The sequence below is a fragment of the Oryza sativa genome, chromosome 1, assembly GCF_034140825.1.
Source record: "Oryza sativa Japonica Group chromosome 1, ASM3414082v1".
In the NCBI taxonomy this organism is placed as follows: Eukaryota; Viridiplantae; Streptophyta; class Magnoliopsida; order Poales; family Poaceae; genus Oryza; species Oryza sativa.
This window is the reverse complement of record NC_089035.1, coordinates 18,125,791-18,146,447: the sequence shown is the minus strand read 5'-3', so window position 1 is coordinate 18,146,447 and position 20,657 is coordinate 18,125,791. Positions and strand designations below refer to the sequence as shown.

At 44.4% G+C, this 20,657-nt stretch overlaps 2 protein-coding genes across 4 annotated transcripts; one reads left to right on the top strand and one right to left on the bottom strand.

Annotated features, from left to right (window-relative positions):
* The first annotated feature begins 12,936 nt into the window (after positions 1-12,936).
* Positions 12,937-15,410, top strand: LOC4324492 (pentatricopeptide repeat-containing protein At1g71060, mitochondrial). Of its 3 annotated transcripts, none has more exons than XR_003242700.2 (3): positions 12,937-13,140; positions 13,226-15,134; positions 15,219-15,410. XR_003242700.2 is itself a non-coding variant. In XM_026025941.2 (3 exons), exon 2 carries the CDS (start codon positions 13,249-13,251, stop codon positions 14,869-14,871), a length of 1,623 nt encoding a protein of 540 aa, XP_025881726.1. In that variant the 5' UTR covers positions 12,937-13,140; positions 13,226-13,248; the 3' UTR covers positions 14,872-14,888; positions 15,219-15,410. The 3 variants fall into 3 exon arrangements, 2 of the variants coding, with proteins under 2 accessions (XP_025881726.1, XP_015616851.1); XM_026025941.2 differs by having other exon boundaries at positions 13,226-14,888; XM_015761365.3 differs by having other exon boundaries at positions 13,226-15,410.
* A 373-nt stretch (positions 15,411-15,783) lies between these two features.
* Positions 15,784-19,964, bottom strand: LOC4324491 (2-hydroxyacyl-CoA lyase-like). Its single transcript, NM_001428115.1, has 2 exons — positions 18,359-19,964; positions 15,784-16,429 (listed from the first exon to the last, which is right to left on the bottom strand). The coding sequence occupies exons 1-2, from the start codon at positions 19,775-19,777 to the stop codon at positions 16,115-16,117; spliced, it is 1,734 nt and encodes a 577-aa protein (NP_001415044.1). The 5' UTR covers positions 19,778-19,964; the 3' UTR covers positions 15,784-16,114.
* Positions 19,965-20,657: the final 693 nt, after the last annotated feature.

The window sequence follows — 20,657 nt, the reverse complement described above, 5'->3', positions numbered from 1 at the left end:
AGAGAGTAATAGTTGCTTACTATACTATTAATATATGGTCCCACCTATCATACACACATTGTGTCTTCACTGATGGAGAAACCATCTTTTGTCGGTCGGCTGAATTCCACAATAGTCCCGGATGCAATAAAAACCGGGGCTAAAGATGATCTTTAGTCCCGGTTAAAAAGGGTAACGGGCATATTTGATCAACACCAACCGGAACTAAAGATCATCTTTAGTCCCGGTTCAAATGCTGTCAGGGCCTGTCAGGCCCCCCGGGATATTTAGTCCCGGTTGGTAACACCAACCGGGACTAAAGATCGTAACTAAAGGTACGATCTTTAGTCCCGGTTGGTGTTACCACCCGGGACTAAAGTCCCACCCCTATATATATGTCTTCTTCCTCCTCTAGCTGCCCAAGCAAGCTTCAAAATTTCTTCAAAAAAGAGGAGAGGTCATGCCAAAATTTCTAGTGAATTTATTTTGGTGATTACATACAAATCGAAGGTGCCTAAAAGGTTTGCAACTTCATCCTCTAATGTTTTTTTTTGCCATATTACATTTGGAGCTATGTTTTGCACACTTTTTTTGTCTCCAAAATTTAGTTGTAAGTTGATGAGAGAGAAAATTTGTGTGGGGGAAGAAAGAATATATAGAAATTTAGTTGATTTGCTAAAGAAGGTTTTATAAAATAGTTGAGAAGGAAAATATAGTGAAAGTTAATCTTAAATAATAGAAAACAAACTAAAATGAAAATTAAAAGAAGTAAAACACATTAAAATTAGTTTAAAACTTTAGAAATAGTAAATAATAATTATTTGGTGTAATATTTTATAATTTTTGTATGAATAAAGATATGTCATTATTGTATGACTGTTGAAAGAGTTTGTAATTATCTTATAATTATTGTATGATTGTCATTATTGTAAGAATAATTATTTGTGTACGATTTTTTTTCGACTCATGTAGATGGATCGGCAATGGATGTACGCTGACCGGCGGTCCAAAGAGTTTATTGACGGCGTGCATTATTTTTTGAGAGTGGCCGAAGCTAACAGGCAAAAGGGTTTTATTTGTTGTCCATGCAATAAGTGTAAGAATTAGAAGGAGTATTCTGCATCCAGGACTATTCATTTCCACTTGTTTGAGTCGGGGTTCATGCCAAGCTATAATTGTTGGACATCCAACGGAGAGCAAGGTGTTGAAATGAAAGAAGATGAAGTGGAAGACGACAATATTCCGGACTTTGCTCAGTACATTGGATTTGAAGGAAATCAAACAGGTGAGGAGGAAAGGGATGCTGATGGTAACGACGTTGCGGATGATCTTGGTCAGATGTTGCAGGACGCCAAGGAGGACTGCGAAAGTGAAAAGGGGGCCCATAAATTGGACAAGATGTTAAAGGACCATAGAACGTCGTTGTACCCAGGTTGCGAGCAGGGGCACAAAAAGTTGGATACCACTCTGGAGTTCTTGCAATGGAAGGCAAAAAATGGGGTTAGTGACAAGGCATTTGGCGATTTATTGAAACTCGTCAAGAACATTCTTCCAGAGGGAAACAAATTGCCCGAGACAACGTACGAGGCTAAGAAGATAGTCTGCCCTCTAGGACTGGAAGTTCAGAAGATTCACGCATGTCCGAATGATTGTATCCTATATCGCGGTGAGGAGTAAGAGAACCTAGAAGCATGCCCTGTTTGCAAAGCACTACGATACAAGATTAGACGAGACGATCCAGGAGAAGTTGACGGGCAGCTAACAAAGAAGAGAATTCCTGCTAAGGTGATGTGGTATTTCCCTATAATACTACGGCTAAGGCGTTTGTTCAAGAACAAGGGGAATGCTAGAATGATGCGATGGCACGCTGAAGAACGTCAACAGGACGGGATGCTGAGACACCTCGCCAATGGTTCGCAGTGGCGAAACATCGACAGAAAATTTAAAGACTTTGGAAAGGACGCACGAAACATACGGTTTGGTTTGAGTACGGATGGCATGAATCCTTTTGGAGAGATGAGCAGCGGCCATAGCACTTGGCCCGTTACGATGTGTATCTACAACCTCCCCCCTGGCTATGCATGAAGAGGAAGTACATAATGATGCCGATTATTATTCAAGGCCCCAAGCAACCCGGTAACGACATCGATGTGTACCTAAGACCACTGGTCGAAGATCTTAAATTGTTGTGTAAGAAGGAAGGTGTTCCCGTTTGGGACGAGGACAAACAGGAGGAGTTTAACCTACGAGCGCTGCTGTTCGTAACCATCAACGATTGGCCTGCACTTAGCAACCTATCCGGACAGTCCAACAAGGGGTACAAGGCTTGCACTCACTGTATGGATGAAACAGAAAGTACGTATCTTAAACACTGTAGGAAGGTTGTATACATGGGTCATCGTCGATTCCTTGCAGCAAACCACCCGGTATGGAAGAAAAGCAAGCACTTCGAACATAAGGCTGACCACCGTACGAAGCCTAAACATCGCAGCGGGAAAACAGTGTTTGCTATGGTTAAAGATCTTAAAGTAGTGTTCGGAAAGGGGCCTGGAAGCCAGTCTATAGAGAGCGAAGATGGTCACGCGGCGATGTGGAAAAAGAACTCTATATTTTGGGAGTTACCCTATTGGAAATTCTTGGACGTCCCCCACGCAATCGACGTGATGCACCTCACTAAGAACCTTTGCATAAACCTTCTTGGCTTCCTAGGTGTATACGGAAAGTCGAAAGATACACTGGAAGCACGTAATGATCTGAAGCATATGGAACAACGCGGCGACCTTCACCCAGAACCAAAGGAGAAAGGAATCCATTACTTGAGTCCAGCCAGCTACACTCTTAGCAAGGCAGAGAAGGAAAGTATGTTTGAATGCTTGGAGAGCATAAAGGTACCGTCTGGATACTCCACGAATATCAAGCGAATAATAAGCACGAAGGAGAAGAAGTTCACAAACCTAAAGTCTCATGACTGTCACATGTTGATGACACAACTGCTACCAGTTGTAATAAGGGGTATCTTTCCAGACAATGTCCGGGCAACAATAACAAAGCTATGTGCATTCATGAACGCAATTTCGCAGAAGGTCATCGATCCGGATAGATTAGAAGCCCTTCAGAATGATGTGGTGCAATGTCTCGTCAGTTTTGAGTTGATATTTCCACCTTCATTTTTCAATATAATGACGCATCTGCTTTGTCATCTTGTCAAAGAGATCAGTATTCTCGGGCCTGTGTACCTACACCAACATGTTTTCTTTCGAGAGGTACATGGGCGTTCTGAAGAAGTATGTTCGTAACCGTGCTCGTCTAGAGGCAAGCATCGCCAAGGGTTATGGAACAGAGGAGGTCATCGAATTTTGCGTAGAATTTATTGAAGAACTTCGCCCAATCGAGGTACCTGAATCACGCCATAAAGGGAGACTATGGGGAAAGGGAACTCTCGGAAGGAAAGGAATAATGACGGTAGACAACAATTTATTCCGTAAAGCCCATTTCACGGTTCTGCAACAATCTTCATTAGTAGCTCCTTACATCAAGGAACACTTGGCTCTAGTTCGCGCCAGGAACATCGGTAAGTCCGATGCATGGATTACATGGCATCACATTGATACTTTCCCCGCGTGGCTACGACAACATCTCATGGGTAACGAGTCGATCAACCAACAACTTGCCTTCCTGGCGAGGGGACCGTCTGGGTCGATCGTGACATTCCAAGGATATGAGATCAATGGGTACACATTCTACCCGAGAGCCCAAGACATGAAGAGCACGAACCAAAACAGCGTTGTTCGTGTCGATGCCATGGGACACGATGGAACAACTGGCACGTATTACGGTGCCATCGAGGACATATGGGAACTTGACTATGGTCCTCTCAAGGTCCCTCTGTTCCGGTGCCAATGGGTTAGGTTGACTGGTGGAGGCGTAATGATTGATGACAGTGGGATGACAACGGTTGACCTTAACAAGGTTGGATACTCGGATGAACCTTTTGTCCTTGCCAATGATGTAACGCAAGTCTTTTACGTGAAGGACATATCTAGCAAAGGAAAGAAGGGCAGAGGGCCTGACGAGCCTAAGCGTCACGTGGTTCTCCCAGGCAAAAGAAAAATCGTCGGAGTTGAGGACAAGACTGACGAGGATTACGATCAGTTGGATGGGCAACCCCCTTTCACGGTGACGATTGACCCTAGCATCCTCCTATCAAATGAAGACACCCCTTACTCACGTAGCGATCACAAGGAGGGAACAATAGTGAGGAGAAAGTACGTGCGGTCAACCGTCACCGCCAATGTATTGCCGTAATTATTGTGTACACGATGTAAACTATTTTGGATGTATTGATTATCCATATAAATCAATTGTTGTATGGCATATGTTAATTACGCACGATTATTAGAGGTTTTAACAATTTTAAATCATGTATATGCTAGTTATATGCGATAATTACAATTTTTAAAAGTTTTAAATCACGCAGGTGGCATTTACATATGTTAATTAGAGTTTTTAACAATTAATTTACTATCATTCATATGCTAATTATATATGACTATTCGAATTTTTAAAAGTTTTAAATCATGCATGTGGCATTTACATATGTTAATTAGTGTTTTTAATAATTAATTTACTATCATTCATATGCTAATTATATATGATTATTACAATTTTTATTAATTTTACATCATGCCGTATGTATATACATATGTTAATTAGAGTTTTTAACAATTTAATATCATTCATATGCTAAGTATATATGATTATTAGAATTTTTATTAATTTTAAATCATATGTTTGCTTATTACGTTTTATCCACTTAATTTATTACAGACAACAATAAATTTTCGAAGTAATTGTCATTAATTTTTGTACTTTAAATAATTTTAATGCATTATTTTCTATTTTAGAAACACATATGTAATGGAAATTAATATTCAGTGCGCTTATCAGTAGTCCCGGTTCTTAACCCTAACCGGGTTTAAAAAGAATTTGGAAATAGCGGGAAAATATCTTTAGTCCCGGTTGATGAGAACAACAGGGAGTAAAGATATCTTTACTCCCGGTTGATGAGAACAACCGGGACTAAAGATCTAGGGGTATATATATTCCCGATGCGCGCCCTCGTCTTCTCCACCAACACTTAGAAGTTTTTGCCCGATCGATCTCTCTCGGCTTCTCCTTCGCCGCCACTGCCTAGGGCATCCCCGCGCCGGCGCCGCCGTCGTATCTCGCCGTCGTCTCGCGCTCGTCGTCGTCGCCGCCTCCGCCTCCTCCGCCGCCGCCGCATCTCTAGGGTGAGAGCCACCGCCGCCTCCCTCTCAGCTCTCTCTCTCCGATCTCGATCTCTCTCTCTCCCTCTCGATTGCCGCTGGCCGCCTCGTTGCCGACGCCGACGTCGTCACGACACGACGCCGCGGCGGCATGGCACCGCCGCGCCGCCACGCCGCCGCCGCGCAACGCCACCGCGTAATGCCTCCACGCCGCCGCCACGTCGCCGCCGCGCCGCCCCGCCGCCGCTCCGTTGCCGCCACACCGCCGCTCCGCTGCCGCCACGACATCGAACGAATTAACGTGAACGTGAACGAACGTGAACGAGCGAACGAATGTGAACGAGCGAACGAACATGAACGAGAACGAGCGAACGAACGTGAACAAGAACGTGAACGAGCGGACGAACGTGAACGAGAATTGAATGTGAAAGAACGAACGAACGTGAATGAACGAGTGTGAACGAACGTCAACAAACGTGAACGTGAACGAACGTGAACTAACGAACGTGAACGTGAACGAACGTGAACGTGAAATGCAATATATGCAGGTGAATGAACGTGAACGAACGAATGTAGGTGAATGAAACGTGACCTTAACGAGAACGCTAACGTGAACGATCGTGAACGAAACGTGAACGTCAAATGCAATATATGTTACTTCGCGTTTATCCTAATACATCTTTTTGTATGTTGCAGAAAAGACGTTGTCGGAGTCGTCCCTCAAGCCGGAGTGGTAGCTAGCCCTCGAAGGAATTCGCGCAGGCAAGTGACGTAATTATATATATGATTGTTATATTTGTAATGCAATTAAGACTATTAGATTTAATATACGACACTTAGACTTAGTTTTAATATAAGATTATTATAGTTTTAATATAAGATTATTAGATTTGTAACTAGACTTAGCATATAAGATTGTGTAGGGTTCTAATATACGACAGTTAGACTACGCATATATGACTATTTGAGTTTTAGTATAAGATTATTTGAGTTTTAATATAAGATTATTAGATTTGTAATTAGACTTAGTATATAATTATTGACTAGCTAGGGTCCTATAATATACGTCACCTAGACTTAGCATATATCACTATTTGAGTTTTAGTATAAGATTATTAGATTTGTAATTAGACTTAGCATATAAGATTGTGTAGGGTTCTAATATACGATAGTTACACTTAGCATATATGACTATTTGAGTTTTAGTATAAGATTATTTGAGTTTTAATATAAGATTATTATACTTGTAATTAAACTTAGTATATAATTATTGACTAGCTAGGGTCCTATAATATACGTCACCTAGACTTAGCATATATCACTATTTGAGTTTTAGTATAAGATTATTAGATTTGTAATTAGACTTAGCATATAAGATTGTGTAGGGTTCTAATATACGACAGTTACACTTAGCATATATGACTATTTGAGTTTTAGTATAAGATTATTTAAGTTTTAATATACGATTATTAGATTTGTAATTAGACTTAGCATATACGATAGTTAGACTTAGCATATACGACAGTTAGACTAAGCATATATGACTTCGCATACACGACAGTTAGACGTAGTATATATGACTTAGCATATATGATTGTTAGCCTATAAGATTGTTAAAACATAAATGTCTCATGACTTAGCAGTTGTTTCCTATATGAACAGATGGCTAATCGCGATGAGGAACAGATATTGTACGATATAATCGTAGAGGGAAGCAGCCAGTACTGGAACGAAGAAGAGGGTAACGAGGATCCAAACCAGTATTTGAACGAGGAAGGGAACGTGGAGAGGGATGCGTAGGGGAACCAGGAGGGGCACGTGGAAAGGGATGTGGAGGGGAACCAGGAAGAGGAGGCTAGTGGAAGTCAACCCTCCGCTGGACAGAAGAGGGCACGCGGGCAACGAGGTGCCGCGAAGAAGCTTGAGGGTCGGCACATCATAACGGAAGTGGACGAAGACGGCCGACCTAGTGCCCCGGCAGAAGCCGCCAAGAACTATGTACATCACAGCGGTTGGGTTGTGCGGGATAATGTGCCTGTCAGTACGGTGTACTGGCGCAGAACAAGGGCACGCGGAGATCATGAGAGCTTTGACACAGATTCGGAGAAAGAGATGCTGTGGGCCACAATGCTCGAGACATTCACCCTTCCCGCGGGTATATAAGACAAAGTAAAAGGTGGACTCTGAAGGAAATGGCAGAACAGTTTCAAAGCTTTAAGGGAGATCTGTACCAGAAATATATCCTGAAGGGGCAGACACCGAACTTCGATACATTCCCAAAGCTAAGAGATCACTGGGACAAGTTCGTTGCATATAAGACAGGTGAACAAGGGCAAGCGATGATGGGAAGAAACAAAGAAAATACCGCCAAGAAGAAGTACCATCACCACTTGGGGTCAGGCGGCTATAGCGTCGCGATGCCGAAGTAGGAGGAGATGGAGGCTAGCTTGCTTGAGAGGGGTATCGAACCGGCCACCGCTAATTGGCCGGAACGATCGAAGTTCTGGTACTATGCTCACGGTGGAACGCTCAACCCAGCTGATGGCTCCCTAGTCTTCGGCGATCAGATACGCGAGGCTGCGCGTCAACTAACAGACGCAGTGGAAGCCTCTTCTCAGGGCACGTTCCGACCGGACAGAGAGAAGGACGACCTGTCACTCGCCCTGCAGACTCCAGAGCATCCAGGATGAACACGAGGGAAAAGGGTGATTCCTTGGAAGATTGGGTTCAAGGAGGACATCCACACATACAGGAGTCGGATGAGGAGCAAGAGAGATACCGAGGCGAAGATTGTAGATCTTGAGTTCAGGGTATCGAGCTACGAGCTCAGCATGCAAGAGGAGGTGGCAAGGAAGGTTGATGAATGCATGGCCGCACATCGGTCCCATGATCCCCAGCCGACCATGCCTCCTGCTATGGTGAGCCCGTCAGGAAATCGTAGCAGCTGCGCCTCAACGGGGTAGGTAGGATCACACAGCATGGACGCCATGCAAACCCAGGACGAAACCACCTGCCCCGTTGATGACATCACTCAGCGGACACCATGTGAGCTGCATATTCCCTTCAAGAACTTATCAATAAAGGTAAGCTCGTAGTTTATAGATTTTAGATTTGGCCATTCCGCTAGTTGCTGCTTATATATGTTGATTACTAATAAATAACCTCTCACCACATGAAGGTGGCGTCGAGCATGGCCATCCCAACGGACCCTTCAGGTACTTACCACTGCAGGCCGATTCCAGCAGGATACTCCAAGGTCGAAGGCGCGTACGAGGACCTCGAGCTGGATTACCCTGGAGGAGACGGTGAGACGCATCTACGAGACACAAGCCATGCTATTATTCTATGGCGCAAGCGGTACATCATCCTCCCTAGGCGACAAGCGGCGTCTCGTGCACCATCTCCTCCGGCTCCGCCATCTCCTCCTCAGGCTCCTGCACCGTCTCCTCCTCATGCTCCAGCACCGTCTCCACCTCAGGCTCCTGCACCAACTCCTCCTCAGGCTCCTACACCGACTCCGCAAGCTCCTCTTCCGGCACCTTCCAAGTCAAGGGCCCCCCAAGCTCCACCGCCTGCCCCCACAAGGGCAACGAAGAAGGCGAAAGTTGACGCCGCCAAGAACAAGGACCCGGGGTATGATTGCACGCAAGAGGAGCTTGATGCTTACGTGGCATCAGAAGTCAGGAGACAATTCAAGCCTCGAAGTCTAGAAAAGAAGATTCCTATAGACCCGAGTGTCAGGAACTTCTTCAGGGGTATGTCTGCACCTGCCAAGGAGGCCATAAAGCTATCGGACTATGAGCGAACACTCAAAAAAGCATCTTCTGGAAAGTCCAAACCAGTCCCTCAGCTTGGAGAGCAACCAAACCAGGAGATCGAGCCGTTGGTGACCGGTGAAGATTTTGGAATACAAGACTTTATTAATGACACCGGGCTAACTACGGATCAATTGCTACGAGACGCACCAATCGAAAAGGCAGAAGTGAAATACATGTACGAACTCGGTAAACTGCTTGTCAAGCCTGAGCTGCTGCAGTCCCTACCCACACAAATGTACAAGTTCCATCAGCTGTACATGGAGATGAGCGCCACCGGTAGAGAGATGATCGGAGCGAGGATCAGGGACACAGACTTCTTGCAAGGAGATGACATTCTCTGGATCAATTTCAAGGGAATCTACGAACTATACCAGCTGGACGCCCTCGACGTCTCTATTATGAGTTGCTGGATTTTGTAAGTATATTGTTCAGTTAGATTTCTTACTACGTCTCCTTTAATTAATTAGGTCCTTGTATATAAGTAGACTATATATAATATATACTCCCTTTTATCGTTGTAGAATGGAGATTCAAAGGGCCCGACGGCGGGGGGTTTTTGATACTGGATTCATCGACCCTCGGAAAGTAAACGTTGCAATGCTCGACCAATATCCGCAAGCCACAAAGGACAATCTCGTCCATCTCCTGAAGGCGCAGCATTACAAGACGTTCATATTGTTGCCGTACAACACAGAGTTAGTTTAATTTTACTGTCTTCCTATACCAAATTTTATTCCCATACGAACATGCTAAGTGTTTCATATGTAATGCATCCCACGTACATTGCAGATTCCACTGGGTGCTTTTACTCTTCGACCTGGAGGCCTACACCGTCAACGTATATGACTCAATGGATAAAAAAGAGTCTACGTTTGACAAGGTTTTCGAACTTATAGACAGGTACTGTCATAAGTTCCTATGTTAATTAAGAATCTTGTTATAGTTAATTGCTACTACAAATCATAGCTTTAAACTCCATGTAGGGCTTGGTATCGGTTCCGTCATTTGGTCCGCGGCAAATGGAGAGAAAGACTTAGGCGGAAGTTCAAATTTCCTGTGAGTACACATGCTCTACATTTATATTTCTCCGATTCAAATACATACAAGTGTACATTAATTAGATCTCTCGTCGTTTGTCATTTATTTATAGTGCGCAAAGCAAAAGCAGGGAACTAACTTGTGCGGCTACTACGTGTGCGAGTATTGCCACTGCCTTGCAGACCAAATCATCACCACAAGAGAGCTCGATGTACGTACAAATAAATTCAAAATTTCATTACGTATCGATTTGTTGTTTAATTACTAATCAATTTCATACATTCATATAATTTATTCGCATGAGGGATAACCTGATCACACACAAGGAATTTATCACGGCGGTTCAAGAACAACTCATGGGATTCATCAACGGACAAATCCTTGATCCCAAGGGTGAATTCTACTACGACAGAAATACAATTCATAGGTCCTTAGCTTCTGAGATAGCGACTACTACTACGTTGAAATCGTAGCTAGCTAGGACATATAATGAATTGTAATTAATACATGACTATGTTTCTATATGCATGTGTACACATTTTCTATAATGTAAATATATATTTTGGTCATATATATATATATATATATATATATATATATATATATATATATATATATATATATATATATATATATATATATATATATATATATATATATATATATATATATATATATATATATATATATATATATATATAAACCATGCAGCAACAGGGCCATGCAAAAAAAAGGTCAGCTACACCAACCGGGACTAAAGATGGCTTAGCCGGCCACGTGGCTGAGCCATCTTTAGTCCCGGTTATTTTATCCGGGACTAAAGATAGCAATCTTTAGTCCCGGATTGGTAGTCCCGGTTTGGAAACCGAGACTAAAGGGGGGTTACGAATCGGGACTACAAACGCTTTCTCCACCAGTGCTTGGAGTCCGTGCTGCAGCTGGCTACAGATCTGTAGCCCGCTGCTCTTCTCTCTCATCTTTTATCTTATTAAAATATATTTATAGCTGGCTAATAGTCTGCTATTGTACCTGCTCTTAGGGAGAAACAACAGTCAGTATTGTGGCTCAGTGGCTGCAACACAGTAGCAGTGCTCATCGATCATTACATGACAATATGACGATCCACAGCACGTACATTACACATTTACACGGCAGCAAAGTACAGTAGCTACTCCTAATTAGTTTCATACAGAATGTTGGATGAATATATATACTGTTCCTATATAATTATCCCCATTAGCTCTGATTATAGGTAGCCATATCATCTTATTTATTTCAGTCACTAGATCAATATCAAACTCCAAATAATAACCATGCATCAAACCATGTGTAATGCAACCTTTGTATATCACTTCTTCATGTTCTATGTCACCATGCATGTATCCGTTTAAAATAGCTAATAATCTTCACAAATGACTCTTAATTTTTTTAGACAAAATGTTATTGCAACGCGCGAGGCATCATTTTGTTTCATGAAGGGATAGTTGCCTATCGAGATGCTCCTAATTAATTAATTGTGGGGTAGCTACTTTGTTATCAAAAACCATTTAAGTATCTGTTGATTCATTAATTTAGTATCGACTTTGCAGTAGCTTATCAATTGTTTTTACAATGAAAATATCCTTATGAACATACAATGTTGTAAGTTGTGTTATCTCGTTAGAAGGTTCAAAAACACTTTTTCCTCAATTTTGCCTACATGATACGATATGTTAGCGTGTACCTCACATGAATCCCATACATTAGGTCATTTCCCTTCTTCGTCTCCCCGTTATCTCCCCAGTAGCTCACAACATTGTTTACACTTTTGGAAAACCTCTGAAAATTGGGTGATTTCGGTGGTGACCAAAAAATCATGATTTTTGGACCTTTTTCACCAAATTATTGAAAATTTTAACAAATTTTGAACACTATTTTGACTACATTTCCCAAAAATTGAAAAAATCTAACAATTTCGGTCGAGATAGTTACATTGCCGAGGGGTCTGAAATTTCAATCCTAACAACATGACATCCCCTGTGAATGTCATCGATCTGTCAAAGTGCACCAACTTCCCACCCACCGCACCACTAAACTCACCTCTATCACATCGAACCCTTGCCTCACCCACCCACCATCACACCACCAGCCTAGATTAAGCCAAACAAGAGAAGAAAGAGTCGCGTTGCCCGTCTGCCAACGACGTAGGGAGAGGGTATCCTTGATGTACTTGATGCCAAGCCATTTTCTGGAGCGGGTGAAGGGTTTGGTGTCATCTCAGTAGCGAAGGAAGCCGTATGAGTTGAAGAGGCTATACTTGATGACCTACAGGCCTTGTAGTCTACCTGACTAATAGAGACGCCGCCATCAGTTGCGTGGACATGGTGGTGGGTAGTGATGGTGGCAAACGATGCGAGGAGGAACACATAGTGCTTGTTGCTATGGTGAGGAGCATGTGTAGAGGGAGTTGTCGTTTTCTGAGGAGCAAGAGAACATGAGTGTGAGGCGGCAGAGCATTGTGGGACCGGTGAGCAATAGGGAGAGGAAGAGAAGATGCCACTTGAGTAAGTGGGCTCCATAATAGAGTGCCACACTAGCATGTTACGATATAGGCGAAAGCGTAAAAGATTAGGAAGTCTGATCTCCAGAGAAAAAACATAAGACGAAACTAATAGTGCCATTTAAAATAAATAATAGTGCCCCTTGAAAAGGTGACAGTTTGGTTAGTGACAAATAGTTACATTCTCGTTGGGCCACCGCGGTTTGCTTCCCACAAGCCTACAGGGGTGAGGGGGCCTGGCCTTCCACAACAAGTCCGGCTCAATACAGCCGCACCGCACAAAACCTGGGCCCCCAACGTCGACGCTGCGGCGCTGCCTGCTACGCTCGCTTTCTCCTCGTCTCCGCTCCGCTTCGCCGGTTGACGGTGCGACGCACGAAGCGACATACTCTGATACTCGCGCACGCTGCAGCTGCACGCACCGCCGAGGCGCCAACACGACGCTGTGCCGTGGCGCGCCGACAATCATCGCGCATCACCGTGGCCCGTGAGAACTGAGGTAAGTACGTACGTCTCCTTCCAGCTTGCCCTGGCACAGCGTGGTCTCCCTATACTCAATTGCTGGCTTCGCCCCCTGCCTGCAGTGGCCCACGCCTCGGATTCGAGGATGCGCTGCCTCCGCCGCCCGGCAACCCACCTGCTCTGCTCCGCTCGGAGCGCCCACGCCGGGAACGCCCCCAGGGTGCTCGACGAAATGCCCCTTCCGCCTCTCGCTCCATCACGCCGCACGACGACTCTGGTCCGCGCGCACCACCTGCTCGGCGCAATGCGCGGGCCGGGGTTCTGCACCACCGTGGGCTCAGAATCAGATGTGGAGCCGCGATTCACGGTGGTGCCGGGCGCCGCCCAGGAGGGCCTTGCACCGGGCGTGTCCGAGGCGGCAGAAAGGGTCTGCCGCGTCGTGTCTGCCCAGCCGGAGCATAGAATTGCGCCGGTGCTCGATGCTCTTGGGGTAACCGTCTCGCCGCAGTTGGTGGCCGAGGTTCTCAAGAACCTAAGCAACGCTGGCATTCTTGCGCTTGCTTTCTTCCGATGGGCAGAGAGGCAGCAAGGCTTCAGATACTCGGCCGAGGGATTCCATAATTTGATTGAGGCTCTCGGCAAGATCAAGCAGTTCAGGCTGGTGTGGAGCTTAGTGGAGGCCATGCGGTGCCGGAGCTGTCTGTCCAAGGACACGTTCAAGATCATTGTCAGGAGGTATGCCCGGGCCAGAAAGGTCAAGGAAGCTGTCGAGACATTTGAGAAGATGTCCAGTTTTGGGCTGAAAACAGACTTGTCAGATTACAACTGGCTGATTGATATATTGAGCAAGTCCAAGCAAGTGAAGAAGGCGCACGCCATCTTCAAGGAGATGAAGAGAAAAGGTAGGTTCATACCTGATCTCAAGACATACACTGTCCTCATGGAAGGCTGGGGCCATGAGAAGGACTTGCTGATGCTCAAGGCAGTGTACCAAGAAATGCTCGATGCAGGCATCAAGCCTGATGTCGTCGCGTACGGGATGCTAATCAGTGCATTTTGCAAGTCTGGCAAATGTGATGAGGCTATCAAGGTGTTTCATGAGATGGAAGAGAGTGGTTGCATGCCAAGCCCTCATGTATATTGTATGCTTATCAACGGCCTCGGTTCAATGGAGAGACTCGATGAAGCTTTGAAATACTTTCAGCTTTCTAAAGAAAGTGGGTTCCCCATGGAGGTGCCTACGTGCAATGCAGTTATTGGGGCTTACTGCAGAGCCTTGGAGTTTCATCATGCTTTCAAAATGGTTGATGAGATGAGAAAGAGTGGCATTGGCCCAAATACCCGTACCTATGATATTATTCTTAACCATCTTATAAAATCTGAGAAGATAGAAGAGGCTTATAATCTATTCCAGAGAATGGAGAGAGATGGCTGTGAGCCTGAGCTCAATACATATACAATGATGGTCGGTATGTTCTGTAGCAATGAAAGAGTTGATATGGCCTTGAAGGTATGGAAGCAAATGAAAGAGAAGGGTGTCCTACCCTGTATGCATATGTTTTCAGCGTTGATCAATGGGTTATGCTTTGAGAACCGGCTGGAAGAAGCTTGTGTATATTTCCAGGAGATGTTAGACAAAGGAATTAGGCCACCAGGTCAACTTTTTAGTAATCTGAAAGAAGCGCTTGTTGAAGGAGGCAGAATTACCTTGGCACAGGAGGTGACTCAAAGGTTGGAAATGTTACGGAGAACACCAATGCGTGGTTGAGTAATCAAGCACATAACGTAAGACGGCATCTTAGCTCTTTTGACTCTTTAGTTTGTCAGAAAACGGATGTCTCATTTACAACCTACATGATACTACTAGTAAGGTGCCCATGTGTCTGCAAGAGGTCATCAACCTCATGTTCGGCCGTATCTTTATGCTTCTCAGGCATCACATTCGACTGCATTCATGAAGAATGCGCATCTCCGGTCAAAAAAAAAAAAAAGGAATGTGCATGAATGCAGCAGATTTTTTCCTTCCTTTGAGTATGTCTAAATACGACCGAAGACATCCATATATCTATCTACATCGATATCCATTGGAGCTGACATGGCATGATTGTGTGGCAGGATGGGAACTGGGTGGTAGGCGCGTTGGCCTGACTGTATGCAAGCAGCAAGCTCTTATACCGTCCTCACTTGGCTTGGCCGGGCCCTAAAAATGAATTTGTATTTCTTGTTTAAAATTTACTCCTGAAATAGTTTACATCATCTGTATTGTATAGAGGGATTGAACTAAATAAAAGGCGCTGGCTGCTCAAACGTTTCAAATTCATAAAGAAGGTAAGCAAGTTACCAAACCAAATTACACGTTTCAAATTTATAATGTGGATGGCTGAAATTTTGTTTATGACAACCACAAATGATTTAACTATTACAAAGCTCAAAAGTTATTTAAAAAAAGCAAAGAGATGCTGATAAAGAAAGTTCTTTAGAAATCGTACCATTTGGTAAATTGGGATATGTAACATGGCCTAACATAGTGATAGGTTCATTGGAAATCTTGAAGAAAAAGGGCCACCAAGCCCCAAATATCACAATGCTGCGGAACTAAGCTTCACGGTTCTGTTTTTCCAAGTTGCAATCATGTGTTCTATATATTTCTACCTAGATTGAATTTAGAGATTTGAGCAGCTCAACAAAATGGAGACACATCGCAATTTACTGTATATAAACTTTATAGTCATACAGGTACAAACTTATAAATGCATCGACATCATGAGTGAATTACTAACCACAAACATTTTTTCTTTAGTATACTGTACACGGTAACACGGGTACGGTACATTACAAAACAGACAGCTTGAATTCGATATCTCACATGCCATTAAGTACGGAGTACTACCCAGGATCTTTCTTATTTCAGGGACAGTGATATAAGATGTTCTTCCATGGGTGTCCGTTTTAATTTCAATAGGACATTGCTTATTAACTGGGACCTGCGTTCTGGTATGATACAAACACCTTCAGTTCTTATGCTGCATTCTACCGCTCTCTGCACCAGCATAAGGATCAATGATAACATTTATCACCGCTGGCTTCCTGGCACGAAACGACTCTGAAAGGGCGGATTTTAGCTCATCTGGTGTCTCAACAAGATAACCTTTTCCTCCAAAAGCTTCCATCATTTTATGGTAACCAGCAGCTGGAACGAAAGAGGTTGGGGCAGGATCATCTTTGTACGGTCCGGTTATCTCATCAGGGCTTCTCCGATCACCGCCATAAACTCCATTATTGTTGAAGACAATTACAACAACAGGCAGCTGGTACCTTACCAATGTCTGCAAAGTGAACAACAAAGTATAAACGTTAAGGTACCTTTAGTACAATATTGTGAAAATAGAACATAGTACCGCCGATAATATATGACACCATTGTTTTCTTTAATTCGTTTGACTGTCTTTTCAAGAAATATGCAAATAGACAAACATACACGGCACGTTTAAAGTACTATTGATGACAGGTCTAGTGGTACTCTTTTCACTTAACTAAGTAACTGAATAACTAGTGTAACTATTGATGACAGGTCTAGTGGTACTCTTTTCACTTAACTAAGTAACTGAATAACTAGTGTACTATTGTTGGTCGAAGTTTAAGGAAAATGTCAATGGTGCCATATATTTAAAACCAGAGGGAATAGCTATGTACTACTCTCTTTTTATTAAAAGTGCAACTAGTTAGCAGGCACAGAAGCAGTGAGGTTTTCTCCCATCTTTCGGAGGAGTATACCTCCCTACCACTTAAGAGGCAAAAAAATTAAAATGGCTGATCTAATCATAACAAGAGGAACAATTGACAATATTTGGCACATAAATATTAATCACACTATATCACATAATTTAATTTGCACAGTTCCATTGTTGCTTGACCCACACATCGGCCAATTGATATCCAACTATCAAGTAGTAGTAGCAAACCACAAATTCTCAAACAGTTATTAATACTCGAAGCGAATTATTGAGCATGAGTCCTACACCCTACAATTTAGGAGTGCTCCACTAATAATTCATTGAATGGGTTAAACACAACTATATACTAAATCATGTCATCTTATAAATTTATTATTAAACAAGCTATACAACTCCCACATCAGATATAGCATTGAGAAGAACATAAAGCTTGGAATGGCCTTACCTTACAGCTGGATTTTAATTAATAAATTGAAGCATATCATTTTGTTATAATGACAAAAAATGAGCATTATTAGTTTCAAGAAAATTATGTGCATTAATGTAAGAAACAACAAGGTTAACATAAATACAGAATTGCATGGTTGCCAATTGGCAATATTTCCAGATAGGCCTCTCGTAAAATGCTGTAATTTTAGGTTCCCTGTAAAATGTATAATTTAGGACTAAGGGTATCCTGAATTTCTGATTCTTTTTACTTCGATATTACGAAGGTACAACTACGATCAACATATAAAAAATACGAGTAAATTTCACTTTGGGCCACATTTTTTACCGATGTTTCACTTTGGATCACCCTTTAACCAATGTTTTCACTTTGGACCAGGTAACCTTGCCATTGTTTCACCTTGGACCATCCTCAACTCTTTTATCCATGTACATCTAATTTGTCATATGTCAAAGAAACGGTCTACAATAGTGATCAATTTGAGTTGACATATGACAAATTAGGGACCAATGGTACAATAGTGATCAATTTGAGTTGATAAAGGATCTTCTACCTTTTTATTTAAATATATACAAACAACCAGTGCGTTGGCTGTGTGCCTTATGGCAGAAGCCGGTGATGTAAAAACATTTTCATTATCTAAAAGAAATAATACAACCAGCACAGCTATAAATGATACATGATTCTTGGGAACGCTATTTAAATGCCATGTCATCTTTATCTATTTGTTAGAGGATTTTATTTGCATGATATCCCAATTTCATAACTTAAGGGGATTTGTTAGCTCATTGTAGTTGGCAGTCTCATAGTTATACTAATATTATGACAGGTAGTTATTACTATATAGAATTGTCTGAATAGTTTTGATATCATGACATGCTTAATCAACTACTTTTTGCATGAGCAAAAATGAATATCACTTGCACCGCACAACAGCATGGCAGGAGCAAAAGTAAAGAATATGAGCCAACAAAGGTGCTAATAATAGCATTGTGCAAATTAAATCAAATAAATTGTGAATTGTGGTAGATGTTTTATTTGTCAAAGTGGAACAGGAATGCCATTATTCATACCTCAACCTCCATTGCACTGAATCCAAATCCAGAATCACCCTCCACAGCAACCACAAGTCGATCAGGCTCAGCAACTGCAGCTGCAACACAGAATCCCAATCCAACTCCCATTGTCCCCCATGTACCTGCATCCAGTCTAGTCCTCGGCTCGTTCTGCACAAGCACTGCCCTGCCGACATCCATGGTGTTTGCCCCTTCTGAGACCACTACAGGAGCAGGGTTTCCCTCAGCAAGTATAGCATCCCGGATAATCCGCAAAGGTGTCAGGAAATTGAATGGCACAACATCCTTGGCAAGCTGAGCCTCCATCTTAAGAACATTGTCCCTGGCCTTCTTGGTGATTGCTTCAACCCATGGGTGTGATGGTGCCAAGCAGAATGGCTGGTCCTTGATCTCCCTATTGATAAGCTCCACAACTCTCTTGGCATCCCCAACAATTCCAACATGCGGCTTCCGGAGCTCAATCTCCTCCTCGCAGACATCCACAAGTATGAATTTCACATCTTTGGACCATTTGGGTGGCTCACCGAAGTGAAGCAACCAATTAAGCCGAGCACCAACGACTAATGCCACATCACATTGCCCAATGGCGAGAGAGCGCGCCGCGGTGGCCGACAGTGGGTGCGTGTCGGGCACAACACCCTTTCCCATCGGCGTCGGGAGGAAGGGGATGCCCGTGGTATCCACCAGCTTCCAGATGGCGTCCTCAGCGCGAGAATACGCCGCGCCCTTCCCAAACACAACCAGAGGCCGCTCCGCGCGGCGGAGCAGCTCCGCCGCCTTCTCGATTCCCTCGTCCAGGGACTTGTGCTTGGGTGGAGAAGAATCGGATTTGGCCGAATCGGCGGCGGCAGCGTCGATGAGGGCGGCGGCCTCCGATTCCGTGAGGGTTTGGTGGAGGACGTCGGATGGGATGTCGAGGTAGCAGCCGCCGGGGCGGCCGGAGACGGTGGCGGCGAGGGCCTGGAAGACGAGGCGAGGGATGTCGGCGATGGTGGTTGCCTTGACGGCGATCTTGATGAAAGGCTTGGTGGCGGCGATCTGGTCGAGCTCCTGGAAGTCGCCCCTGCCGGCGTCTGGCTGGGAGCAGGAGCCGGAGACCATGAGGAGCGGCCAGGCGTTGGCGGTGGCGTGGGAGAGGCCCGCGAGGCCGTGGACGCAGCCGGGGCCGGAGACGGTGAGGAGCAGGCCGGGGGAGCCGGTGAGGAAGCCGTAGGCGGCGGCGGCGTAGCCCGCGGACTGCTCGTTGCGGAAGGCGAGGAAGCGGACACCGGCGGCCGCGGCGCGGGACGCGAGGGAGGTGACCGGGATGCCCACCACCCCGAACATGTGCCGCGCCCCGGCCGCGGCCAGCGCGCGCCCGGCGAGGGCGCTGCCGTCGACCTTCATGGCAGCTGGAGCGGCGGTGTCGGTCGCCATTCCCTCTCCCTAGGCTGGCTGCCTGGCTGGGGTTGCGTGCCGTCGCCTGAGCAGCTCAGGCTTATAGCGGGGGCGGTCGGGGGAGAGCCGGAGAGTCGCCGCGACGGCGACTGCGACGGCGACGCGGCGACGCCGCAGTTGAAGCTGGAGGCAGGCAGATGAACCTGCTGCTAGGAAGTTGGAAGACGCGGTGTATCTGGACGAGACAACTCCAAAGAAATACTCCTATCCTACTCGATCATAGTACACGTCACTCGGGCACTTGCAGACTTGTTTGACCAGAGTTGTCAAACTGCCGACACATCGTATCTGTTTTTCGGAGGCGCATGAAGCGTCCGATTTTAGCAGGCAGTTGATCGAAATTGTTTCACCGGGTACATTGTAAATGTCAACCAAATCAGCTTATGGAACATTTTGCTATAGCGTATGAAACAAACAGTTTTCAAAAAAATCAGACGATGTTTCACCCTATATAAAAACATTGTTTTAGCAAATAGCGAAAGAATGTTTCAATTCGCTGCAACATATGATCCGTATATAATGAAACATTACGAGTACACTTGCTGAAACATTGTTGGTGGAAAAAAAAACGAAACGGATTCCCTTAATAAAGCGTTTCCGTAACTGTGCATGAATTGGGGTGTGTGGTGACGGGTGAGGACGGCGCGGAGGCGCAGGAGCGCGGGAGGACGGGGCGTCTGATGCATGTGTGCCCGCATCAGGCGCCCGATTTAAAGAATTTTCGCTGTTTTTCTGGCAAAAATTTCATGTTATGGGACTGTTTAGATCCCACCCTAAAATTTTACACCTTGTCACATCGAATATTTGAACACATGCATTAAGTATTAAATATAGGCTAAAAATAAGTAATTGCACATAT

What these genes read in the sequence shown, in the direction of transcription:
- LOC4324492 (XM_026025941.2), top strand. Translation starts at nt 13,249, where the DNA reads ATGCGCTGCCTCCGCCGCCCGGCAACCCACCTGCTCTGCTCCGCTCGG.
- LOC4324491 (NM_001428115.1), bottom strand. Translation starts at nt 19,777, where the DNA reads ATGGCGACCGACACCGCCGCTCCAGCTGCCATGAAGGTCGACGGCAGC. An exon ending in TCAGTGCAATGGAGGTTGAG is followed by an intron (nt 16,430 to 18,358) that starts GTATGAATAATG and finishes TTCACTTTGCAG; the next exon opens with ACATTGGTAAGGTACCAGCT.